Raw genomic sequence first — 26760 nt, forward strand, 5'->3', positions numbered from 1 at the left:
AAAAAAAAAAAAAAAAAAAAAAGAAGGGTTGAGGTGCTATCACTCAATTTGGGAGAAGTGGGGTGAAGTAGGTTTAGCGGATGAGCCAGCGTTACGGTGGCACAAGTTGCGTTTGAGATGCCAATGACTGGAAGTCAGAGTGCAGACGTTTAGTTGACAGTGGGACTAGTGAATCTGCCACTCAGGAAGCGTCTGGACTGGACAAACACTTTTAGGAGTGATTGACATGGTGGCATTCGAAGTCATGAGCCTGGATAAGATTTTGGAAGAGTGAGCGTAGACAGAAAACACACAGATGAGAAACTGGTGAGATTGGAGGAAACCAGGAGGACATGGAGCCCTGGAAACCACATGCTAGGGTGAGAGGAGCTGCTCACAGGAAGTCTCTCCTGTCCACTGTTACAAGGTCAGGGGTATTTATTTATTTTCCCTTTTTGTTCACTGCTGTATTTCCAATACGAGTGTAAGTGCTTAATAAATACTTGTTGACTTAAGGAGTGTATGAGTGAATTTACACCTTTGCAAATACCCAGTACACAGGGCTGCAACACTGGCCTTCTTTACAGAAAGAGCAGAGATCAGGTAGGAGGCTCTGCCCACTCTCAGTGGCACTAACCCTCTCCTTTGCCTTTCACAGCTACACTCACATTCAGTCAGGTGAGAGCCCTTCTGCCCAACACAGGCCCAAGACAAATGAGCCTCAGACAAGCCTTGTGGTGTGGAGCTTGATGGGAGCTGGGTTGGGCACTGGGTCATCCACCAGTCCCCAGAAGACTCTATGGCCACTTCTCTGTCTACCCTTCCATATCTAATAATCTGTCTGTCTGTATATATAACCATTTCTTTGTCCACCGTCTACAGTCACTCTTTTGTCCCTCTTTCCGTCTATTCACATCCAGTCTTCTATCCATCTGCTAGAGTCACCAACTTCCCAGTTTGTAGTGGACTGTCTCTGTGTTAGCATTGAAATTCCTGCATCCTGCGAAATCGCTCAGTACTGAACAAACCAGGACTGTTGGTCAATCCATCTGCTTCCCAGGTATCCTGCTGTCCATCGGCTCGCAGCTAGTCTGTCCACCCAACCGCCCATCACACCTCCCGACCATCCTCCCCGACGGAGGACAATTCTCCGCGCTCTCTGGCCCCGCCCCCAGTCACCGCCTTTTCCGGAAGCTGCTGCAGCGAATCCTGGCACCCTAGCAACAGCGCCTTTCAGGCTGTCCAGTCCGCGTGCGCAGCTCCTAGGACGAGCCAATAGCGAGGGGCACCGGGAGCGAGGTGCAGGGGGCGGGGCTCGGCCTGGCTGCAGCCATTTTGGTGCGAGAGAAACAATAGGACCGAAGCGCCGAGGAACCCGGCTGAGGCAGCAGGTAACGCTCGCGTCCTATGGCCCTAGTGCCCCAGGAGCTTTGAGGGAGATTTTTTTTTGGGCTACTGGGAGATGGGGTCTCTGATCATTGGAGTCTCCCAGGTTATTTGGGAAGGACTTCTTCCGTGGTCTTTGTGGGGGAAATCTCCTGGGGTCCTTGTGGATTCGATTTCCCTGGGTAATTTGGGAGGAGCATTTTTCTTCTGATCATTGAGGGAGAGATTTCCCTGATTTTGGGGTGCAGAATCTTTCCCGGTCATTGGAGAGGTCTCCCGGGTTGGTGGGGGGGGGGGCAGGATCTTTCCTGGTCATTGAGGAGATCTCCCCGGGTCTTGGGGAACGCAAGATCTACGGTGTCATTGAAGGGTCTTCCCAGGTCGTTGGCGGCCACGATCTCCCCAGGTATTTGGCGGGTTGGGGGGTCTTCTTCCTAGATCTTTGGATAGGGAGTCAGCCCAGCGCCTCAGGTACTGTTACCTGGGGTCGGCAGATGTGCAGCCATTTTGAATGTTGAATGCCATTTGGGCCCGTCAGATGGTGTTCGATGAGGGAATCTACACACTTAATTAACCTCACTGTAGAAAAAAGGCCTTTAAATGGGTAAGAGGACACCTTTATAGTGATATTTCCACTCTTTACATTTGATTAGAGACCGCTTTTGTCTTTTGCATTCTAATGCCTTATTTCATTTTAGGATTGTATTCAGTTTCATATATCAAGAAAACTACACTAGCAGAAAAATGAGTGAAAATAAAATGTAGAAACCAGTAAAATCTAGTGCTCTTAAATACCAGAGGAAATAGAACTAGTCACTGCTTGGAATTAAGCATTTCCGTAGCAGAATGTACATAGAACAAAAAATCATCTTGAATAGTTTTAAGAAAAAATACTGGAACTTTGGAACGTGGTAACAAAAATGTTGTAGATCATCAGTTCTATGATATTTTTAATAAAGGACCATGATTACAGTAATTTTGTTAAATTCTAGTGTTTAAAATGTTTGCTGTATTTGCAGTTGTAGCCAGGTAATATTTTAAGTGAACTAAGATGCTTATTTATATAGGTTGTTGCTGTGGGGTTTGTATAATTGCATCCTGTAACTTGGGTGTTAAGTATTTAAAGAGAAGCTTCAGGGTGTTGTTTTAACTTTAGCCACTATCAGAGTTAGAAAGGGCCAAATGGATACTTTATCATATTTGACATAATAGGCAAGTTGATGGCCTAGTAACTTTTTTTTTTTGAGAAAAGTTAAACTATTAACTGTCATTAAAATTTTTTTTTCTATTTTCTGTGGTCTTGTCTGACATTGTCATTTCGATAGATTTACTTGTTTTGTGACTGTAGAATTCACAGGCATTGTTAGAAATCAGATGGAGAATCACTTGAGCCCAGCAGTTCAAGATCAACCTGGGCAACAGAGCAACACCTTGTCTCTACCAAAAAAAAAAAAAAAAGAGAAAGAAATCAAATGGATAAGAACAAGGACTAGAGTTGATACAGTTGTAGAAACTAGTTTTTTGTTTGTTTGGTTTGTTTTTTATGCAGGGCCTGGGTAGGGAGGGAGCAAGGCAGGGACCTGGGAGATCTAGAAATCAGTGTAACAGATATAATAGACTTCTTTTGTGCTTCAAAGCTTCCTAGGTGACAGACAGGTACACTGTATGCTAGTCCTGTATCTGTCTGAGCAGTGGAATGTGCCGGGAAGGAAGGAGCAACCACTGACTGATGAACCTTTGCCAGTCTCCCTTCCAAGAGGGATGCCAGAGCCTTCTGTAAGCTCCTGGGATGTCACTGGTATCTAGGCAACAGGGATGAGCCTGAACCTCCCAGAGGCCAGCTTGCTGAGGTGAAAATTTTCCATTGTTTGGCTCATAAAGAGGATGCATTGGGGAAGAATTTTCCCTTTAAGTGAAGTTATTTCACCTAGTGAGATAATCTTCTTAAGTAACAAATTGAACACACTCTTGTACATTAGAAAGTAAGCAGTTGATTATTCTCATGTTATTACATTTTAAAGCATATATTTGTTTTTTTATTTTATTTATTTATTTATTTATTTATTTTTTTGAGACGGAGTCTCGCTCTGTCGCCCAGGCTGGAGTGCAATGGCCGGATCTCAGCTCACTGCAAGCTCCGCCTCCCGGGTTTACGCCATTCTCTCGCCTCAGCCTCCCGAGTAGCTGGGACTACAGGCGCCCGCCATCTCGCCCGGCTAATTTTTTGTATTTGTTTTAGTAAAGACGGGGTTTCACCGTGTTAGCCAGGATGGTCTCGATCTCCTGACCTCGTGATCTGCCCGTCTCGGCCTCCCAAAGTGCTGGGGTTACAGGCTTGAGCCACCGCGCCCGGCCATTTGTTTTTTTAAATAAATTATGTTTTTGCCCGTTTGTGTACCATGTAATAAAAGTAATAAGAAGTAGTTGTGTTTTACAGTATATTCTGGTGGCAAGGAAATGTCCTTTTCTCCAAAAATTGAATTTAGAGCCCACCTCAGGATTTGGAGAAGTCAATTTGCCGAGATGATGCACAGTTGATTTGGGTCTTTCACACATCACCAGCTTCAGTAGTTACTAATTGCTGGCCAATCTGGTTTCATCTACACTGTGCCCATCCCCATCACTGCCCTACTTTTTTTTTTTTTTTGATACACAGTCTCGTTCTGTCACCAAGGTTGGAGTGCAGTGGTGCCATCTTGGCTCGCTGCAAGCTCCGCCTCCTAGGTTCACGCCATTCTCCGCGCTCAGCCTCCATGCCTGGCCTGCCCTACCTTTTAAAGAAAGGGCCAGGGCCAGGCTTGGTGGCTCATGCCTGTAATCCCAGCACTTTGGGAGGCCAAGGCGGTTGGATCATGAGGTCAGGAGTTCAAGACCAGCCTGGCCAACGTGGTGAAACCCCCCGTCTCTACTAAAAATACAAAAACTAGCTGGGCACTGTGGCAGGTGCCTGGAATCCGAGCTACTCAGGAGGCTAAGGCAAGAGAATCGCTTGAACCCAGTGGGTGGAGATTGCAGTAAGCCAAAATCGCGCCACTGCACTCCAGCCTGGGTGACAGAGTGAGAGACTCTGTCTCAAAAAAACAAAAAGGAAAAATAAAGGGCCGAGGGTGGTGGCTCACGCCAGTAATACCAACACTTCGGGAGGCCGAGGTGGGCGAATCACTTGAGATCAGGAGTTTGAGACCAGTCTGACCAACATGGTGAAACCCCGTCTCTACTAAAAATACAAAAATTAGCTGGGCGTGGTGGCGGGAGCCTCTGTCTCAAAAAAATAAAACTAAACAAATTTCTGCGATGTACTCCCTTTAAAATTCAGGGTTTTTTTTTTTTTTTTATGAGGCGGAGTCTCGCTGTGTCACCCAGGCCTGAGTGCAGTGGTGCGATCTCGGCTCACTGCAACCTCCACCTCCTGGGTTCAAGCTATTCTCATGCCTCAGCCTCCCGAGTAGCTGGGATTACAGGTGCGTGGCACCACACCTGGCTAATTAATGTTGTTTGCTTTCTTTATGTATCCACCTATCTTACTTGAGACACTCCTATGTGTTTTTGAAATTAGAATGTCTAATCCCAAACCGAAGGAAGAGTAAAACTTCTTTAAATGGAATGAAACGTGTTAGTTAACAAGAAGCAGAACATCTGGCTCTAGTGTTGTTGCTTTTGCATTTAGTTTGTGAGAATGTGCCCATTTGGAACCTGGGCTACATCTCCTAAGTCTGGGTTTGTGGAAGGCTGCCACGTTGCTTGGTCTGACCCTGAGGTGCTATGGCCCAAGTTCCCCAGGCCATATTACTCTACCTTAACCCCACCTGTTAGAAGAGCCCACCCGTTGTGGCTCCTTGCCTTGAACCTTGTCTTGCTCTTTCAGTTTGGGCTGCTTCGGGGCCAACAGGCCTTCCTAACTAAAGCTGCACACTCAAATGAGATGACCCATGGGCTATGTGAGCTTGTCTCAGCTTTCATGGGGATTGCAAAAATCTCACGTCCCCCTTCAGTGTTTGTTTTATAAGAATAGTAGGTTATTTTGCTTTGCAAGTGTGAAACTAACATTGGATATGACTTTTGGTATAACTACTGCCAATTCAGATTTTATATATGTCCAAGTGTCTGAGATTTATATATTTATTATTATTATTATTATTATTATTATTATTATTATTTTTGGAGACGGAGTCTCACTCTGTTGCCCAGGTTGGAGTGCAGTGGTGTGATCTTGGCTTGCTGCAGCGAGCCTCCCGAGTTTAAGCGATTTTCTTGCCTCAGCCTCCTAATCAGCTGGGCCTACAGGCGTCTGCCACCACGCCTGGGTAATTGTTGTATTTTTGTAGTGATGGGTTTTCACCTTGTTGTCCAGGCTGGTCTTGAACTCCTGACCTCAAGTGATCCGCCCACCGTGGCACTCCAAAGTGCTGGGATTACAGGTGTGAGCCACCGCGCCCAGACTGTACATATAGATTTTAAATAAAGACGGTCTCACTCAGTTGCCCAGGCTGGAAGGCACTGCAGCGATCATAGCTCCCTATGGCCTCAACCTCCTGGGCTTAAGTGATCCTCTTGCCTCAGCCTCCCAAGTAGTTGGAGCCACAGGCATACGCCACTCGGCCCAGCTCATTTTTAAAATTTTATTGTAGGCTGGGCACGGTGGCTCACACCTGTAATCCCAGCGCTTTGGGAGGCCGAGGCGGGTGGATCACGAGGTCAGGAGATTGAGACCATCCTGGCTAACACAGTGAAACCCCGTCTCTACTAAAAAAAATACAAAAAATTAGCCGGGCCCGTGGTGGTGGGTGCCTGTAGTCCCAACTACTCAGGAGGCTGAGGTAGGAGAGTGGCGTGAACCCAGGAGGTGGAGCTTGCAGTGAGCCAAGATCACGCCACTGCACTCTAGCCTGGGCGACAGAGCAAGACTCTGTCTCAAAAAAAACAAAAAAACTTTTTTTGTAAAGACAGGGTCTCACTTTTTTTAACCCAGGCTGGTCTTGAACTCCTGGCATTAAGCAATCTTCCTGCTTCAGCAGGAAAAAAGCATCCAGAAAAAATCCTCAGTGTCCAAAAGCGCTGGGATTACAGGTGTGAGCCACTGCATTTGTCAAAGATCCCTTTTCTACACAAATTTGATGGTATTGTTGAGGCTGCAGCCACATTTGCTTGGGGATTAACCTAACTGCAAGCCTGCCCATTTTCATTCTGATGTCCATTTGTTTAGATGTGCTTTATACTTGGTGTCTCTGTACTGTGCTATGGTTCCTTCCTCATCAGCAGGGGGTGGTGGTAAGCAGTTTACCTGCTTTTATGGGGTACCCTAAGGAGGTGTGCAGACCTGGTATCTGCTTAGCTCTGGTGCTGAAGAGTCATCATATTTTTTGAGAACTTGCCTAGTTACTCAAGGAAGAAAGGAGGGCTGATTGTAGTATACTTGACCAAGGAATGTGTATTTTTATGAGCTTGAACAACCTGAAAGAAAAACAATAACAAATAACTTGTTAAACCAACTTTTTGCACGTTGCTGAGATTATGATCTTCTTAAATTAGTTAATTCTTACTGAAGATTTTCAATTTTTCATCTACTATGAATAGAAGTTTTACTTGTAAGGCAGTAAAAGGTGTCATGCCTTGAACAGTATCTGTTCTTCCAGGCAAGTGCCTCTGGAGGAGAGAGAGCCCAGTTGATTACAGACCCACTACTGAAGGGCTGGGCTTTTTCTTGCTTTGTGTTTGTATCTGAGCACGAGGATAAAAGTGTCTGTCTCTTCCTCAGGTTTTTGGGCCACCTCTGCCCTTTGTAGATTCTCTGCTGGGCATTTGGAACTAACACAGCAACTTCTAGGGTCTCACGTTGAAGACTTTATGGGTTAGTCAGAATGCTGCATTTACACTGGGAAGGCCAGAGGAGGACTGTAAATCCAGGAGACAAGGTCCTGGGGGATTTGGGAGGGTGGAACTTACAGGGGTGCCAGTTGGCAGCTGACAGGTTTAGATTCTGGGGCTTAAAAACTAATAGATGTGTGACCTGGTTCAGTGGCTCATGCCTATAATCCCAGCACTTCAGGAGGCTGAGGTAGGCGGATCATTTGATCCCAGGAATTCGAGACTAGCCTGGGCAACGTGGCGAAACCTTGTCTCTACTAAAAATAACAAAAAATTAGTTCGACATGCAGCATGTGCCTGTAGTCCCAGCTACTTGGGAGGCTGAGATGGGAGAATCAGTTGAACCCAGGAAGGCAAGGCTACAGTGAGCTGTGATTACACCAACTGCACTTTAGCCTGGGAGACGTGAGTGAGACCCTGTCTTAAAAAAACAAAAACAGGCCGGGCACAGTGGCTCAAGCCTGTAATCCCAGCACTTTGGGAGGCCGAGAGGGGCGGATCACGAGGTCAGGAGATCCAGACCATCCTGGCTAACACGGTGAAACCCCGTCTCTACTAAAAAAATACAAAAAACTAGCTGGGCAAGGTGGCGGGCGCCTGTAGTCTCAGCTACTAGGGAGGCTGAGGCAGGAGAATGGCGTGAACCCGGGAGGCGGAGCTTGTAGTGAGCTGAGATCTGGCCACTGCACTCCAGCCTGGGCGACAGAGTGAGACTCCGTCTAAAAAAAAAAAAAAAAAAAACAAAACTAATGAACATGAGCAGCAGGACGAGGGCAGGTGAGTCCTGGGAAAGTAAGGGACAGGACCCCTAGGATGATTTATCTCACACTCAAAGACTGTTTTTACTTTGGAAAATAACTTAAGCTCCTTGTAATGAGCAAGAGAAGAGTAAGATGTTAAAACTGGAAGTACCTTGTTGGCCTTCACTGCTGGTCCTGAAATGCAATCTTATTTTATTTTTACTTTTTTTAGAGACAAGGTCTCACTCTGTCACCCAGGCTAGAGTGCAGTGGCAGTCTCATAGCTCATGATAACCTCGACCTTCTGGGCTAAGGTGATCCTCCTGCCTCAGCCTTCTGCATAGCTAGGATTACAGGCACGTGCCACCAAGCCTGGCTAATTTTTAAAACATTTTTTTAAAGACAGAGTAGGCCGGGCGCGGTGGCTCAAGCCTGTAATCCCAGCACTTTGGGAGGCCGAGACGGGCGGATCACGAGGTCAGGAGATCAAGACCATCCTGGCTAACATGGTGAAACCCCGTCTCTACTAAAAATACAAAAAAAAAAAAAAAACTAGCCGGGCGACCTGGCGGGCGCCTGTAGTCCCAGCTACTCGGGAGGCTGAGGCAGGAGAATGGCGTGAACCCGGGAGGCGGAGCTTGCAGTGAGCTGAGATCCGGCCACTGCACTCCAGCCTGGGCGACAGAGCGAGACTCCGTCTCAAAAAATAAAATAAAATAAAATAAAGACAGAGTCTCACTGTGTTGCCCAGGCTGGTCTCAAACTTCTGAGCTCAAGCAATCCTCTTACCTCATCTTCCCATACTGCTGAGATTATAACTGCTGAGGATGAATTCATGTGTCATTTGGGTTTGGCAGTGAGCTAAGAGCTAAACGGGGTAAACATTGCCCACTGGCAGGAAACGTATAATCTTGTCTGAAGCTAACGGACCGTTACTTTTTTGTTTGTTTGTTTGAGACAGTGTCTCGCTCTGTCACCTGGGCTGGAGTGTGGTGGTACGATCTCGGCTCACTGCAACCTTGAGCTTTCTGGCTCAAGTGATCCCTCCACCTCTGCCTCCCAAGTAGCTGGGACAACAGGCATGTACCACCACACCTGACTAATTATTTTTTGTAGAGACAAGGTCTCACTGTGTTGCCAGGATTGTTCTCAATCTCCTGGGCTCAAACAGTCCTCCTGCCTTGGCCTCCAAGTGCTAGGATTACAGGTGTGAGCCACCACACTAGCCCTATGGGACCATTACTTACTGGCATATGAGAGAACTGTGACTTGAGGTAGCAAAAATCCCTCAGAGATTGAGACCTCTGAGCAATTTTGGCTTTAGTCTGAGAGAGTTGCTTCTCTGTGTTCCTGTTGAGTTACGTTTCTTACAATGTGGTAGGAGACGGGAGACTGAGAATTGTCCTTGAAAAAGGGGTAACTGGCTTTTACAAGAGAACTGAAAATTCCTGGTATGTGTACAGAATCCATTTAGCTATTTCTAAGAAAATTTGGCCAGATGACTCATGCCTTGTATCCTAGCACTTGGAGAGGCTAAGACGGAAGGATCACTTGAGACCAGGAGTTTGAGGCCAGCCTGGGCAACATAGCGAGCCCCCTTTTTTTTTTGGGACGGAGTCTCGCTCTGTCGCCCAGGCTGGAGTGCAGTGGCCGGATCTCAGCTCACTGCAAGCTCCGCCTCCCGGGTTTACGCCATTCTCCTGCCTCAGCCTCCCGAGTAACTGTGACTACAGGCACCCACCACTTCACCTGGCTAGCTTTTTTTTTTGTATTTTTTTTAGTAGAGATGGGGTTTCACCATGTTAGCCAGGATGGTCTCGATCTCCTGACCTTGTGATCCGCCCGTCCCGGCCTCCCAAAGTGCTGGGATTACAGGCTTGAGCCACCGCGCCCGGCTGCCCCCATCTCTTAAAACAAAATAAAGTTTGATATATTGATAAAGGGGACATATGAGACCTTAGAATCAATCATTGTTTTATCTAGAAGCTTTTAAAAATTGCTAAAATTCTTTGTAATTCTAGCAGGTTATTCAGATAAACATATTTCTTTTTTATTATTTTTTGTTGTTTGTTTGTTTGTTTGTTTGTTTTTGAGACAGGGTCTCGGTCTGTCACCCAGGCTGGAGTACAGTGGTGTGATCACGGCTCACTGCAGCCTTGACCTTCCAGGCTCCAGTGACCCTTCCACCTCAGCCTCCCAAGTAGCTGAGACCACAGGTACGCGCCATTGCACCTGGCTATTATTTTTTATATTTGGTAGAGACAAGGTGTCCCCATCTTGCCCAGGCTGGTGATAAACATATTTCTAGGTAGGCTGAAAGTTCCTTCTTCCTGTTTCCCTTACTTTGGAGCCCTCTAGTCTGTCATTCCAGAAACCTGGTCAGATGAGGCAAAGAGATAGGGCAGCATAGTCGTGCTGGTGGTTCTAGAAAGGAGAAGCAGCTGAGAGGCTACTGTGTCCCTTATGGAAAAGCTGAGATTTGTCCAGATTTTTGGAACAGAATCTCCTGTTTTGGGGGAAGAAGCTACATTGTTGTATGACTTTCATGAAATCACTCCAGTTAAAATCCGTGGTTTCTTCTTTATTAAAACCAGAATGAGGCTGGGTACGGTGGCTCACACCTGTAATCCCAGCACTTTAGGAGCCTGAGAGTGGATCATCTGAGGCTGGGAGTTTGAGACCAGCCTGTCCAACATGGAGAAACCCTGTCTCTACTAAAAATATATATAAAAATTAGCCAGGCGTGGTGGCGCATGCGTGTAATCCCAGCTACTTGGGAGGCTGAGGCAGGAGAATCACTTGAACCTGGGAGGTGGAGGTTGTGGTGAGCCGAGATCAGGCCATTGCACTCCAGCCTGGGCAACAAGAGCGAAACTCCGTCTCAAAAGATAACATAACATAACATAACATAACATAACATAACATAACATAACATAACATAACATAACACCACACCAGAATGAAATGCTATTGAGGGCTCTGACCTTCTAGCACCTTGTATACACCTTAAGGACAGTGTGTATTGTGGTTGTTATTCTCACTTGGAGTGAAGCTCTGAGTATGAAGGGTGGGCTGGATCAGTGTTTGTTTCTAGATGGATTTTAAACCATCAAGAGCCAGGCAGCCATCTGTGTTTTCCTGTTTCAATCTTGAATCCTCCTCTTCCCCCAGTATTTTCTCTTTCAGTTATAAAGGTAATGTGTGCTCAGAGTTGGAGGACATTATAAGAAGTTTGAAACATTGAGAAAACTGAAAAGCGGGCAATCATGAACTTACCACCTAGTATAGGGCAGGTTTTGTGGTGTCTGAAGCTTATATAAAATAATATAAATATATATAACATAAATATATAATTTGTAATTATACATGTGATTATAAATGCCATCTTTAAACAAAATAATGTAGAAATATGAAAACAAAATTAGGTAAGAAAGTGAATGTTTAGATTGATAAAATCACAAAAGTTACACATTTAAAATGCAGAAGAAAGTTCTACAGTACTTACCTCCCTACATTTTGGGGCAGCATTTTGACCACCGCTTGCTTGCCTTTTTATTTTTTGGGGGACAGGGTCTCATTTTGTCACCAGGCTCACTGCAGGCTCAGTCTCCCAGGTTCAAGCTATTCTCTTGCTTTAGCCCCCCAAGTAGCTGGGACTGTGGGCCCGTGCTACCACGCCCAGCTAGTTTTTGTATTTTTAGTAGAGATGGGGTTTACCATGTTGCTCAGGCTGGTATTGAACTCTTGAACTTAAGCTATCTGCCTCCCAAAGTGCTACAATTACAAGCCTGAGCCACCGCACCTGGCCTGACCACTGCTTTCTATAATAGCAATATTACAGCTTTCTATAGAGAGAACAGAAGGGTCACCATAGTACTCCTCAAGGGTAGTTGATCCCAACTTTGTTTGTTTGACATGGGGTCTCACTCAGTCATGCACACTGAAGCTCAGTGGTATGATCAGAGATCACTGCAGCCTCAAACTCCGGGGCTCAAGAGATCCTCCTGCCTCAGCCTCCTGAGTAGCTAGGGCTACAGATGTGCACCACCACAACTTGCTAATTTTTTTGTAGAGATAGGGTCTTGCTGTATTGCCAAGACTGGTCTTGAACTTCTGGCCTCAAGTGATCCTATTGCCTTGGCCTTTTTTTTTTTTTTTTTTTTTTGAGATGGAGTTTCACTCTTGTTGCCCAGGCTGGAGTGCAATGGCGTGGTCTCGGCTCACTGCAACCTCCACCTCCCAGGTTCAAGTGATTCTCCTGCCTCAGCCTCCTGAGTAGCTTGGAATACAGGTGCCCGCCATCATGCACAGCTAATTTTTTGTATTTTTAGTAGAGACGGGGTTTTGCCATGTTGGGCAGACTGGTCTTGAACTCCTGACCTCAGGTGATCCACCTGCCTCGGCCTTCCAAAGTGCTGGGATTATAGGCGTGAGCCACTGCGCCTGTCCTTCTTGTATTTTTTTATTTTCTGTTTATTTTATTATTATTATTATTATTTTTGTAGAGAGGGGTTTTTGCCATGTTGCTTTGGCTGGTCTCGAACTCCTGGGCTCAATCAGTCCACCTGCCTCAGCCTCTCAAAGTGTTGGGATAACAGGCGTGAGCCACCACGCTTGGCCAAGCTGTAGTGTATCCTTGAATAATTCTTTTAGAGAAGGCTTGTGAATATCAAGTCTTTATTTATTTATTTATTTATTTATTTATTTTATTAATAGACAAGGTCCTGCTCTGTCACCCAGGCTGGAGTGCAGTGGCATGATCATACCTCACAGAATTCTGGAACTCCTGCACTCCAGGGATCCTCCCACCTCAGTCTCCCCACCATGCCTGACTAATTAAAAAATTATTTAGAGACTGGCTCTCACTATGCAGCTTGCCCAGTCTGGTCTCGATCTCTTGGCCTCGTGATCCGCCCGCCTCGGCCTCCCAAAGTGCTGGGATTACAGGCGTGAGCCACCGCGTCCGGCCCCATCTTCCTTCTTGTAACTTAAAAGTTTATCATAAGTGAGGCCGGGTGCGGTGGCTCACACCTATAATCCCAGTACTTTGGGAGGCTGCGGCGGGCAGATCACTTGAGGCTAGTAGTTTGAGACCATCTTGACCAACAGCTGAACCCAGTCTCTACTAAAAAATGCAAGTTAGGCCGGGCTCAGTGGCTCACGCCTGTAATCCCAGCACTTTGGGAGGCTGAGGTGGGCAGATCATGAGGTCAGGAGATCGAGACCATCCTGGCTAACACGATGAAACCCCGTCTCTACTAAAAAAATGCGAAACATTAGCCGGGCGTGGTGGCAGACACCTGTAGACCCAGCTACTCGGGAGGCTGAGGCAGGAGAATCTCTTGAACCCAGGAGGCAGAGGTTGCCTTGAGGTGAGATCATGCACTCTAACCTGGGCAACAGAGCAAGACTCTGTCCCAGAAAAAAAAGAAAAGTGTATCATAAACGGCCCGGTTCGGTGGCACATGCCTGTAATCCCAGCACTTTGGTTAGGCCAAGGCAGGAGGATCACTTGAGCTCAAGAGTTCAGGACCAGCCTGAACAACATAGCAAAACCCGATCTCTACACAGGAATACAAAAATTAGTTGGATGTGGTGGTGTGTTCCTGTAGTTGTCCCAGCTACTTGGGAAGCTGAGGTGGGAGGATCACTTGAGCCTGGGTGGACAAGGCTGCGGTGAGCTGAGATTACACCACTTGCACTGCAGCCTTAACAATGGAGACCTTGTCTCAAAAGAAAGAAAAAAGGTATATCATAAGCATTTTCTCCCGGTTAAAAAATATAAAATTGATAAGAAAGCTCTTTGTGGTATCCTAATAGTCTGTCACACAATTGTGTGAAAAAAATATTTTTGTTTCATTCCTCTCCTGTTGCTGGATGTGGAGGCAAATGTGTTCATCATCAAGGATGATAGATGTCCTGATTTTATGGAGCAGTGGACTTGATTTTTATGGAGTTTTCCTGAGGTTGATGGTAGTTTGATGCCATGTACCCAGACAGGTCAATATGGTGTTTCCCACAAGACATCCTTTCAGAGTCAGACATTGACTGTTTCCTTCCTGGCTTTATTTTACTAAAAATGGTTTTTAGTTTTTTATTGTTTTTTTCTTTTCTTTTCTTTTCTTTTTTTTTTTTTTTTGAGACGGAGTCTCACTCTGTTGCCAGGCTGGAGTGCAGTGGCGCGATCTCAGCTCACTGCAACCTCCGCCGCCTGGGTTCAAGCAATTCTCCTACCTCAGCCTCCCAAGTAGCTGGGATTACAGGCGTGTGCCACCATGCCCGGCTAATTTTTGTTATTTTTAGTTGAGATGGGGCTTCACCACGTTGGCCAGGCTGGCCTCGAACTCCTGGCCTTAGGTGATCTGCCTGCCTCGGCCTCCCAAGGTGCTGGGATTACAGGCATGAGCCACCGCACCCGGCCGATAGTTTTATTTTAAAAAAATATTTTTAGGCCGGGCGCGGTGGCTCTCCTGTAACCCAGCACTTTGGGAGCTGAGACGGCGTGATCACGAGGTAGGGATCGCAGCCATCCTGGCTAACCGGTGACCCCGTCTCTACAAATACAAAAACTAGCCGGGCCTAGGTGGGCGGGCGCCTGTAGTCCAGCCCACTCGGGAGGCTGAGGCGGAGGAATTGGTGTAACCCGGGGAGGTGGGTTGCAGTGGGCTGAGATCCCGGCCACTGCCACTCCAGCCCAGGCGAAAGAGCGGACTCGTCTCAAAAAAAAAAAAAAAAAAAAAAATTTTTTATATTTATTCTCATCTCCATGGTTGCAAGAGATTTTTGTTGTTGTTTTGTTGTTTTTTTTTTTTTTTTTTTTGTTTTTTTTTTTGAGACAGAGTCTAGCTCTGTCTCCCAGGCTGGAGTGCGTGCCCACATCTGTCACAGCAGCCTCCGCTCCCGGGTTCATGGCCATTCTCCTGCCTGAGCCTCCTGAGTAGCTGGGAACTCAGGCTGCCAGCACCATGCCTGGCTATTTTTTTTTTTTTTTTTTTTTTTGTATTTAGTAGAGGCGGGGTTTCACCGTGTTATCCAGGGATGGTCTTGATCCCCTGACCTTGTGATCCACCCGCTCGGCCTCCACAGCTGCTGGCGATTCAGGCGTGAGCCCACCGTGCCGCGGCCTCGTTACAGATACACAGTTTTATATTTATAGTTTTATTTTAAAACTATTCTGGGCCGGGTGCGGTGGCTCACGCCTGTAATCCCAGCACTTTGGGAGGCCGAAGTTGGCGGAACATGAGATCAGGAGATCAAGACCATCCTGGCTAACACGGTGAAACCCTGTCTCTACTAAAAATACAAAAAAATTAGCCGGGCGTGGTGGCGGGCACCTGTAGTCCCAGCTACTCAGGAGACTGAGGCAGGAGAATGGTGTGAACCCGGGAGGCAAACCTTGCAATGAGCCGAGATCTCAACACTGCACTCCAGCCTGGGTGACAGAGCAAGAGTCCATCTCAAAAGAAAAAGAAAGGAAAAATTAAGCTGGGCAGTGCCAGAGATCATGTGCCCTAGAGACAGCTGTGTGGGATTCACTTGGGAGAAGTGGCCCTGGGTGAGTTTCCTAACCATCTCTAATCAGCTTCATTGTTTGCAATAGGGAGAGTAGTGTCTACCGCAAAGAAAGTGTCATGAGGACCAAATGACATAAGAAATTCCTGTCATGAGCCTGATACATAATAGGTGCTTTCCCCATATTAGAGGTCAGAGGGCACATCTGCAGATCCATCCTCACTCCTCTCTCAGTTGGAGTCATGGGAACTGAAGGAGTTCCCAGTAAAATCTCTGTACAGATACTGAAATATAACTCAAGCCCTGTAAATAATGCTAGTAGAGACTGCATAACTTGTAAATTAGACAAAACAGAGAATGAGTGTGACATGACCTGAACCGGTTAACAGGGTGCATACAGAGGTGTGCTTCGTTGATGCGGCATCCAGTGCGTGGCTGAGTGAGTGGATGCGAGCCCTGATTGCCCCAAAAGCATAACTTTGGTTTAAAGGTGTGTACCAGCTTTCGGTGATCAGGATAGAACTGACAAAAATAGTGACCTAGAACACTGTGTATCTTTTTAAATGGAGTTAACCAGCCTTGATCAGTTGTTTTTAGTTGTTAATCATTAAAACTGGACCCAAGTTCCATTGCTAATAAGGTTAATGGGGCTTGTCTTTGGCCTTGGGCAGGAACAGTGTGCATAGACAAACTGGACAAGTAAATAATGAGTCTTACTAGATAATGAGTAAGCAGGTTTTCCCTGTATTTAAATGCATTTTATAAAAATATAATTAATGGGGCTGGGTGCGGTCGCTCACGCCTGTAATCCCAGCACTTTGGGAGACCGAGGCGGGCAGATCACGAGGTCAAGAGATCAAGATCATGCTGGCCAACGTGGTGAAACCGCGTGTCTACTAAAAATACAAAAATTAGCTGGGCATGGTGGTGCATGCCTGTGATCCCACCTACTCGGGAGACTGAGGCAGGAGAATGGCTTGAACCCGAGAGGCGGAGGTTGCAGTGAGCCGAGATTGTGCCACTGCACTCCTGCCTGACAACAGAGAAAGACTCCATCTCAAAAAAAAAAAAATCTGTGTGTGTGTGTGTGTGTGTATAAAATTAATGGGAGACTTGGGCATCACCCACTTAAAGCTTGACACTCTTATTAGAAAATGGTAAGATTTAATCCAAATATTAGGCATGAAATTGTGATTTCACCTCACCATGGCATCAGTTTTGCCTGCGGTAGTGGCTTTCTAACACCGTAGTGGGACCTCTGCCTTTTTAGGGCCCCTGGAACCCATTCCCTGCCTGTCTGCATCTAACCCCGCCCCATGAGCTCATAGTGTGTTTGTTTTTCTGCCGGAGAAGGAGGGGCCAAGGTGGGTGGCATGGGCGGAGTCCCGCAAGAGCTCAGACTGTTTGTCTTTGTCTTTCTGCTGGAGGAGCAGGGTGAGCAGCTCTAAGGCACTTCCCACGCTACTTCGAACCCCCATGTCATCATTGTGTTTGCTTCCAGCAGAGCATCCTGGCCAGAACAAGCCAAGGAGCCACGACGAGAGGGACACACAGACAACAGACGGAAGACGTACTGGCCGCTGGACTCCGCTGCCTCCGTCTCCCCGCCATCTGCGCCCGGAGGATGAGCCCAGCCTTCAGGGCCATGGATGTGGAGCCCCGCGCCAAAGGCGTCCTGCTGGAGCCCTTTGTCCACCAGGTTGGGGGGCACTCATGCGTGCTCCGCTTCAATGAGACAACACTGTGCAAGCCCCTGGTCCCAAGGGAACATCAGTTCTACGAGACCCTCCCTGCTGAGATGCGCAAATTCACTCCCCAGTACAAAGGTAAGTCCCAGCTGCTCGAGGGGTTGCCACACTGGTGAGGAGATGTGAAGGATCGTGGCCATGGAAGGCCCTGGCAGCCATCCCTGGAGCCCTCACTCCCTCCCACTCTGTGCTTTCCCTCCCTCTCCTCCTTCTCCTCCTCCTGGCCCTCAGCCCAGCATCTCACACCCTCAGTTTTCAGCCCTGGTAAGATTGCTCAATTCTGTTTTGTTTTGTGGATTTGAGTTTGATTTTGGTAGAAGTGTAGTTGTGTTTTATGTTCAGGTGTCTCTTGATCACAGTAACCCATAGTTCCCCACTGGGGGGACAGTGGGGGAAGACTTTGGGAGGATTTTAACCCAGAATACTTGCCGCCTGCTTTTTGTCCTCCAGGAAACCAGAAGCCCGGGTGATTAGGTAGGCCGGGGGAGCAGGGTTGAGTCAGATGGAATGCAGGAGTGGGAGGCCTGTGCTGATTAGCCCAAGCCCTTTGCTGTTACAGAATGTCCCCAAAATTGCTATGTGAAAGCAACCTTTCGATTCACATATGATAATTTCTAATTTCTTTTTATAAATTATTTTATAGGGGACATGAGCAGCCACCAGCATGGTGGGGTCTTTGTTGGGGAGTGGGGGAGACTTTTGTAAATCTAGGAAGAATCCATTAAATAAATTAATTTTAAATGTGCATTACCTGGTTACATAAAGGACTCTAGAACAACTTAGGTTCTTTTGGGACTCTTGAAACATTGTCTTTAAGGACAGAACGTACTGGGTGCCTTTCTCTGTACTCTGAATATGCATGTGTATTGTGGTGGGGATGGGGGAGTTGGGGGCCCTCACTTGGTCCTTCTCTGTTGTTTTTTTCCAGGACAAAGCCAAAGGCCCCTTGTTAGCTGTCCGTCCCTGCCCCATTTTTTCCCCTGGTCCTTTCCCCTGTGGCCACAGGGAAGTGTGGCCTGAATCCCCCACCCCAGCTCCTCTGCACCCAGAGCTGGGAGCCACCTCAGAAGTGTCGTCTCTCTCTGAGCACGCATTCCCCTGCAGCAGTCGAGCGGGCGGGCAGCAAGGACTGAGCAGATTGAGTGATGCTGGGGCAGAGAGGCCTGGGAGGAAAGGTGTTCAGCCAGTCGTTTGTAAGGCGCTCGTCGGCACCTGCTGAAACGCCCCCACCTGACAGCCCCATCCTCAAAGACTGTCTAATTACTCATGGCAGGTTCTAGAGACTTAAGGGGGAACGCTGCTTTCAAGGCCACCACATGTCTGTGCTCCCCAGCCAACTCTATCTGCCTTGTGTTCATTTTGTTATTTTGTGACGTGAGACTGCAAAGACCAATAAAAACATATTTTAAAAGAACAAAAGGCCTGGGTGCCTACCCACGTGGGGGCACTGTGGGAAGCCTTTGCTAGGGTGTCTTGTGCTGTGTGGTTTGTTTTGTTTGCCCCTTTATTTTGTTTTGCTTACCCAGTCTTCCCTTATTCTTGGATGCTTCTTAACCCTCAGGCAAACCTGTGTTCCTGCTGTATTCAGGCTCTGCTTTAAATAAGCAAGCCATGAGGCTGTTGGAGTTTCTGTTTAGGGCATTAAAAATTCCCGCAAACTATAAAGAGCAATGTTTTCAATCTTTTAGGATTAGAAGAATTACATAAAAATTAATAAACATTTTCAATGATGGAAAAATGTGTCTTGTAATTCTTTGGCTCTTGCCTCGTTGAGTACATAAGAGAAGACTCTCGGCCATGTTTGCTCCCTAATTGCTTGTCTTGTATGGTGTCATCTTTTCTAGCTGTTTTGATATTTGTTAAGTTTGCAGATGAGTTTGGGGCCTCTGGCAACATAGAGACTAAGGAACTGGGTAAGAAAAAAACAAATGTTACAATCATGTTACTTACAGTGCTTCTTCTTGTGGAATTAAAAGTTCTTTCTGCTCCTCACCCCCTTCCAGGTGTGGTATCTGTGCGCTTTGAAGAAGATGAAGACAGGAACTTGTGTCTAATAGCATATCCATTAAAAGGGGACCATGGAATTGTGGACATTGTAGATAATTCAGACTGTGAACCAAAAAGTAAGCTCCTAAGGTGGACAACAAACAAAAAACATCATGTCTTAGAAACAGAAAAGACCCCTAAGGACTGGGTGCGTCAGCACCGTAAAGAGGAGAAAATGAAGAGGTGAGTGTAAACAGAGGACAACTCTGGGCTATGTGGGAGGGGAAGTGTTGGGGGTTTTGTTTACAGCCCAGTTCCCTGGAGCTAAGGACTCAAGTGGATTTAGTAGGTACCTGTCATTCAGTGGCCAATTCCCACATGGCATGCTCAGCCTCTTTCTTTAGTTGACTCTGGTTAGATCCTGCCAGTTTGGGTATGACTGCTCTGTGCCAGGCTGTGTTCTGGAGATGTAGCAGTGACCAAGAGAGGAGCTATCCTTTTACCTCGGTTGTTCACCAATGGTGGGGGACAAAATGGGCAGTTGGGCATCCCTGAAACTCAGCGATCCCCCTAAGCGGGGCCATCCTACTGCTGCACCTTGGCAAAGCTTGTGAAAATGTAAATAGTATATATATAAAGTAAAGGACATGTAATGTAGCTAAGTAGGTTAACTTAGTCCCATGGAATTTCAGTTCCTATTTTCCCAGTTGCCAGCTTTTGGAGTCAGGGGAACCTGGTTGTACTGGAGGCTAGGTGGTACCACTGCCTAGAAGAGGGCAGTGAAAGCTCTCCACATACGGGGCTGGAGAGCAAGGGCTGATCTTGGATCTTAAGTTCTTTTTGCTGTAGAAAATAGTGGATGGCTGGTCCCTTATTTTATTTTCTAAAATCAACTTTCAAATGCATCCATTTGAAGTGTTCAAAGAGTTTTGGCAAATGTGTACATGGTAAGCCACCACCACATCAAGAAGTCACTTTTCATTACTCTAGAACGTTTCTAGCCGGGTACGGTGGCTTATGCCTGTAATCCCAGCACTTCGGGACGCCAAGACAGGCAGATCACCTGAGGTCAGGAGTTCGAGACCAGCCTGACCAATATGATAAAACCCCATCTCTACTAAAAATACAAAAATTAGCCAGGTGTGGTAGCATGCATTTGTAGTCCCAGCTACTTGGGAGGCTGAGACAGGAAAATCGCTAGAACCCGGAGGCGTAGGTTGCAATGAGCCAAGATCGCGCCATTGCACTCCAGCCTGGGCAATAAGAGCGAAACTCCATCTCAAAAAAAAGAAAAAAAAAGAAAGATTCTTTGTGCTTTAACCCTGGATTTTGTTTTGTTTTGTTTTGTTTTGTTTTGTTTTTGGAGTCTTGCTTGCTCTGTTGCCCAGGTTGGAGTGCAGTGGCATGATCTTCTTGGCTCACTGCAACCTCTGCCTCCCGGGTTCAAGTGATTCTCCTGCCTCAGCCTCCCGAGCACACCACCACGCCTGGCTAATTTTTGTATTTTTATTAGAGACAGGGTTTCACCATGTTGGCCAGGCTGGTCTCCAACTCCTGACCTCAAGTGATCTGCCCATCTTGGCCTCCCAAAGTGCTGGAATTACTGGCGTGAGCCACCGCACCCAGCCTTCTGAATTCTGATAAGACATACTGATTTATTGGTCTTTATCTCTTTATAGCCATAAGTTAGAAGAAGAATTTGAGTGGCTAAAGAAATCTGAAGTCTTGTACTACACTGTAGAGAAGAAGGGGAATATAAGTTCCCAGCTTAAACACTATAACCCTTGGAGCATGAAATGTCACCAGCAACAGTTACAGAGAATGAAGGAGAATGCAAAGCATCGGAACCAGTACAGTATCCTTTGTTCATGGGCATCTCTGCATTTGAGGGTAAGAGGAGAGGAAATGAGGAAGTCCCTTGGAGCTTGGAGAGAGAGGTTGGGTTTTTATAGTCATGGCTGAGTTTCTCCTACCTGGGTTATTCCAGGACACCCTGTATGATAATTATGGGCAAATAATCACTTCCCTCAGGGCAGCTACTGGCCTAGGAGTGCAGATGATGAGGAGTGAGGTATAATAATGGGTCTCTGGGGGGTAAGGGGTGCCTCATGAAGGGGCCAGCTTGCATAAGGTGGGCTTTAGCCTAGGTAACCTAGAGGAAGAGGGCAAGGGGCTGCCCTCTGTTTTCAGACTCTTCAGAAGTCTCAAAACATTGCTCACCTGCCAAGGGCTGGGGTGTTTGGGTGAGGAGACTGACCTCTCAGTCCTGGTTCACCAGACTGCCACTGGGACACGAGCTGTGCATACGGAAATCTTTCTTTTTCTTTTCTTTTCTCTTTCCTTTTCCTTTTCCTTTTCTTTGCTTTCTTTTTTCTTTTCTCCCTCTCTTTCTCTCTCTCTTTCTTTTCTTTCTTCCTTTTTTTTTTTTTTGAGACAGAGTGTTGCTCTGTCCCCCAGGCTGGAGTGCAGTGGTGTGATCTCAGCTTACTGCAACCTCCATCTCCCAGGTTCAAGTGATTCTCATGCCTCAGCCTCCCGAGTAGTTTGGATTACAGGCATCTGCTGCCACGCCCGGCTCATTTTTGTATTTTTAGTAGAGATGGGGTTTCACCATGTTGGCCAGGCTGGTCTCAACTCCTGACCTCAGGTGATCCACCTGCTTTGGCCTCCCAAAGTGCTGGGATAACAGGCATGAAGCACCACTCCCAGCCCTCTTCCTCCCCGCCCCTCTCCTCCCCTTTGTAGAGGTGAAGTCTCACTATATTGCCCAGGCTGGTCTCAAACTCCTGGGCTCAAGTGATCCCCCTGCCTCAGCCTCCCAAAATGTTGGGATAACAGGCATGAGCCCCCATGCCTAGCCTTTATCTATTTTTTGGTCTCTTAAAAAATGTGAAAACCACTTCTAGCTTATAGGCCATAAACAGCAAGCACTGGGCCATAGTTTACCAGTTTCTGCTCTAGGGAGTACTGATTCCTTGAATGGGAAATGATGAGACAATGGTCTGTGCACTAGAGACACTCATTATTTCTGGTCATTGTTTCTAGACCTTTTTTAGTGCACACAGCTGGGAAGCAGATGCTTAAAGAGAAAACTATTTTCATGAGTTTATACTGATATTTCCAGTTCACATTTAAGCTACAGGATTTACTGAAGTTTCTTGATGTTCTACTTGTAATTGAGGACTTTGTTTTTGGACCCTAGTCTTACACTTAGCTAAGAGTTCAGGAAATGGTGTGTGTGTCTCCCAGGCTGGAAGAGCCCAGGCCTCTGTTGAGTCCAGGTGCAGGCTGCTTTCATGCCAGTTCCCTGACAAGAAGTAAAGGTGTCTCTCAGCTTTCTAGTCAGCTCTGGACTCCCTGTGTGGGTGATGGCAGGACTAATGGAGTATCCTGTGGGTTCAGGCTTCTCTGGGTTACTGCATCTAGGTCCTTGAGAGTATCAAGGACCCATGCAGTAGCACTTCCTTTTGGGGATATTCTTCTTAACTACTCAGAATTTATCTTACTGGAAAACCTGACTTCCCGCTACGAGGTGCCTTGTGTCCTTGACCTCAAGATGGGCACACGACAACACGGTGACGATGCTTCAGAGGAGAAGGCAGCCAACCAGATCCGAAAATGTCAGCAGAGCACATCTGCAGTCATTGGTGTGCGTGTGTGTGGCATGCAGGTGAGGGGGATGCTAGGGCTGGCTAGGGCATCCAGTGGCTGTCACTTCCTCACCCTGGCATAGTCCTGTTTGCTCAAAAGATTCCAGGCCAGGTGCAGTGGCTCACACCTGTAATCCCAGCACTTTGGGAGGTCAAGGTGGGTGGATCACCTGAGGTCAGGAGTTTGAGACCAGCCCAGGCAACATGGCGAAACCCTGTCTCTACTAAAAATACAAAAATTGGCTGGGTGTGGTGGTGCACAGCTGTAATACCAGCTACTTGGGAGACTGAGGCATGAAAACAGCTTGAACCCAGGAGGCAGAGGTTGCAGTGAGCTGAAATCACGCCATTGCACTCAAGCCTGGGCAACAGCGAGACTGTCTCAAAATAAAAAGATTCCAGATTTGACCCCACACAAGTCTGTTGCTTTTTGGTTGAAAAAGAAAGCATGCATGCCTGCATGATTCTCTCTCAGATTGGTCTGGTTAGCTGAGTCCAGAATCTGTGGATAGTAGGAAGGCAAGAGGGTTAGGTCGTCTCCAGTGACCCAGATGTTGAGTTGGGGTGCTGGGGCACAGTGACCAAACCCAGGTTGGATGACTGCATCCCAGGTGTGGGCTGATTAGAGAGTATAGTGGATAGTGGCTCATGTGCGACTCGTGTACTTTATCTGATTTGGGCTTTCACATGCCGCCGCCACCCAGAGTCCAGGGTTTGAGATGACCCTCAGCCCCTGACTTGCTGGTCTCTCTCCTACAGGTGTACCAAGCAGGTAGTGGGCAGCTCATGTTCATGAACAAGTACCATGGACGGAAGCTGTCGGTGCAGGGCTTCAAGGAGGCACTTTTCCAGTTCTTCCACAATGGGCGGTACCTGCGCCGTGAACTCCTGGGCCCTGTGCTCAAGAAGCTGACTGAGCTCAAGGCAGTGTTGGAGCGACAGGAGTCCTACCGCTTCTACTCAAGCTCCCTGCTGGTCATCTATGATGGCAAGGAGCGGCCCGAAGTGGTCCTGGACTCAGATGCTGAGGATTTGGAGGACCTGTCAGAGGAATCAGCTGATGAGTCTGCTGGTGCCTATGCCTACAAACCCATCGGCACCAGCTCTGTAGATGTGCGCATGATCGACTTTGCACACACCACCTTTGGCGGCGTATGGCGAGGAACACTGTGGTTGCTTTTTTTTTTGAGGCCGGATGCTGGCTATCATCTTCGGGTCCAGAGCCTGATAACATGTTACGATAAGTGAGGAGAGTGGGGAGTGAGCTTGCTAGCTGCTCCAGTACTTGAGAGAGACTCTGTGTCCCAGGCACAGCTGTGCTGTGTCAGGGAGGAGGCCGGTATGGCCAGGTGGTGGCTCCTGCAGCCTGGAGCTGATGTGCAGTGGCCTCTGTGAGCCCCAGCCTGAGCCAGCCCTAGCTGCACTTGGAGTCTTTATTTATTTTAACTATTTCTTCAACATTCCACATTTGATGATGATACCTCTTTCTTCCCTGAGTGTATATGTTCTAATACAAATCTTTTTGTTTATTGTATACAGTGCTACTGTCATTCTTTCCAAGGGTAGGCAGTCCCCCTCCCAAGCCTCACCACATGTTGTGACCACCTCCCTGGCTCAGTAAGTATTCTGGCTGCCCTATGGATCCTAAAGTCAGCACAGCCTCTTGGCATGGTGTACAGTCTCCAACCCAGCCCCTGCAGGTTACCCAGAAAGGATCCCTGAGTTACATACCTTCTGGGGTCCGTGCTGGCTGAGTGTCTCAGCACCTCTATCCAAAAACCACATGACACTTGACACAGGTCTTCTCATGGGCCCTATGCAGCTTAAGCCAGTTAGATAGCAGGTGCTCCAAACCTTGGGTCCAGCTTTTAATCCTCCTATGCCACTGGCAGCAGCTAATTGGCTGGCTATTGTGATAGATGTCCTGCAGCCAATACTAGGGTCTCTAGCCTCTAGGGTCTGGTCCATTGGCAGCCATGGACTGTGTTATAAAGGGGCCCAGGTGATGGAGGGCACGATAAAAGGGCGTATTTGGGTAGGTAGGGTGGTACTCTTGGCCTCACCACCTGTCACCACTCCTGCCCAGCCCTAGTCCCCATTGCAATTTCACCAGTCTTGTCCCAGGCAGCACAGACCCTGAGATTCTACTCTGCCCCAGGAGGGCTTCTGGGAGGAGGAGCCAAGAGAGGTCTTGAACTGCAGGGCCAGACCTGGTGCAGAGGTGGCAGGGTGTGGATGTCAGTTTCCTGCAGTTCTACCCCTCACCTGAACCTTGCACTAGGCCTATGCACTTTAGGTCTAAAAATAGGCAACTGGGTCAGACAGATTACGGGATAATGCCCGTAATCCCAACACTGGAAGGCCAAGGTAGGAGGACTGCTTGAGTCCGGGAATTTGAGACCAGCCAGAGCAACTTGCAAGACCTTGTCTCTACTAAAAAAAAAAATTAGCGGAGTGTGGTGGTGCATGCCTGTAGTCCCAGAGATAGGAGGCTTGAGCCTGGAAGGCTCAAGTGGGAAGCTTGATCATCCCACTGCACTCCAGCCTGGACAACAGAGCAAGACCCTGTCTCAAAAAACAAACACAAATAAAAATAGAAAACTTGCACACACTGGCCTGTACTCTCCCCCTGCTTCCTGGGCTCCGGCTTCCTGTGGGGTGTAGCTGGACCATTCTCAGCCACCATCTCTCCAGGACCCTGAGGGCCTCTTCCCTGGGTCTTAAAGGCACTCTTACTGCAAGGATTTCAAATACCTGGAGATCTGGGCTAACAGGAAAACTGGGTGGATCAAATAGGCTCTTAAGGCCACTGTGGTACCCCACTCCCTCTTTCAGCCCTCCTGTATGCTCTCAGAAAGGGGCATTTGCAAATCTTAAGTCCTATAAAGACAATAAAACACAGCACGACGATAGCGATGGGAGCTTGATGGACTATAGGAGAGGGAAGGGAAGAGTGTCCCAGGTAGAGGGAACCGAATATACAAAGGCCCAATATAGAGAAAAGCAGCCATGGCTGATGAGAGAGGAGGAGCGGGTGTGAGGAGCAAAGATGCGAGGGCTTTAGACAGGGAATAGCACTGCCTGGTTTCTGGTTTTTTTTTTTTTTTTTTTTTTTTTTTTTTTCTGAGACGGTCTCGCCTGTCGCCCAGGGCTGGAGGCTGCAAGGCCGGATCTCAGCTCACTGCAAGCTCCGCCTCACGGGTGTTACGCCATTTCCTCCTCAGCTCGAGTAACTGGGACTACAGGCCGCCACCGTCGCCCGCTAGTTTTTTGTATTTTTTTAGTAGGAGGACCGGGGCTTTACCGTGTTAGCCAGGATGGTCTCGACTCCTGACCTCGTGATCTGCCCGTCTCGGCCTCCCAAAGTGCTGGATCTACAGGCTTGAGCCCACCGCGCCCGGCGCTTGGTTTCTGTTTTTAATGCGCCCCCTTTTCCCCACACTTGCTCCGCCACTGGCCACCACTGGCACTCGGTGAAGAGAGGGTGGTGGGCCTAGACACCCGACAAGCCGGGCCCCGCGGTCTTCCAAGTTTCAGATCAGCAAGATCGTCTTTCGAGGTAAAGTCGCTGTCCTTGCAGTTAGTAGGATGGACCCCCACTCCCCCAGGGCGGGGGCGCAGACCGCTACGGGCAGAGCGCGCTTTCACCGTGAGATAGGCACGGACGCAGCGTTCGGACTGAAGCGCGGAAAGGGAGCAGTAGGGCTGGACGGGTGAAGCTGAGGCGGATGAAGAGTGAGGGTGCGGGGTTCGGGGATGAGGCGCGGAGCCAGGAGGACCAGAACCAGGTAGGACCAGCGAGCTGTCGACCCCGCCGCGCACTCTTGGGGCCGCGCGGGGCGCTGCTCTCCGATGGTGAACGATACAGCCCGGGCGGGCTTCGTCGGCGGGCGG

General features: G+C 47.9%; 1 protein-coding gene across 7 annotated transcripts; it reads left to right on the forward strand.

The window, feature by feature from the left end:
- Positions 1-1253: 1253 nt before the first annotated feature.
- Positions 1254-24400, forward strand: IP6K2 (inositol hexakisphosphate kinase 2). Of its 7 annotated transcripts, none has more exons than XM_017868151.1 (7): positions 1257-1370; positions 3003-3215; positions 16984-17308; positions 19234-19459; positions 20896-21071; positions 22711-22886; positions 23626-24400. In XM_017868151.1, exons 3-7 carry the CDS (start codon positions 17107-17109, stop codon positions 24112-24114), a joined length of 1269 nt encoding a protein of 422 aa, XP_017723640.1. In that variant the 5' UTR covers positions 1257-1370; positions 3003-3215; positions 16984-17106; the 3' UTR covers positions 24115-24400. The 7 variants fall into 7 exon arrangements, with proteins under 7 accessions (XP_017723638.1, XP_017723639.1, XP_017723642.1 ...); XM_017868152.1 differs by having other exon boundaries at positions 16987-17308; XM_017868149.1 differs by lacking the exon at positions 3003-3215 and having other exon boundaries at positions 1254-1370.
- The last annotated feature ends 2360 nt before the right edge of the window (positions 24401-26760 follow it).

This window comes from Rhinopithecus bieti, unplaced genomic scaffold, assembly GCF_001698545.2.
Source record: "Rhinopithecus bieti isolate Rb0 unplaced genomic scaffold, ASM169854v2 scaffold_3875, whole genome shotgun sequence".
Classification (NCBI taxonomy): domain Eukaryota; kingdom Metazoa; phylum Chordata; class Mammalia; order Primates; family Cercopithecidae; genus Rhinopithecus; species Rhinopithecus bieti.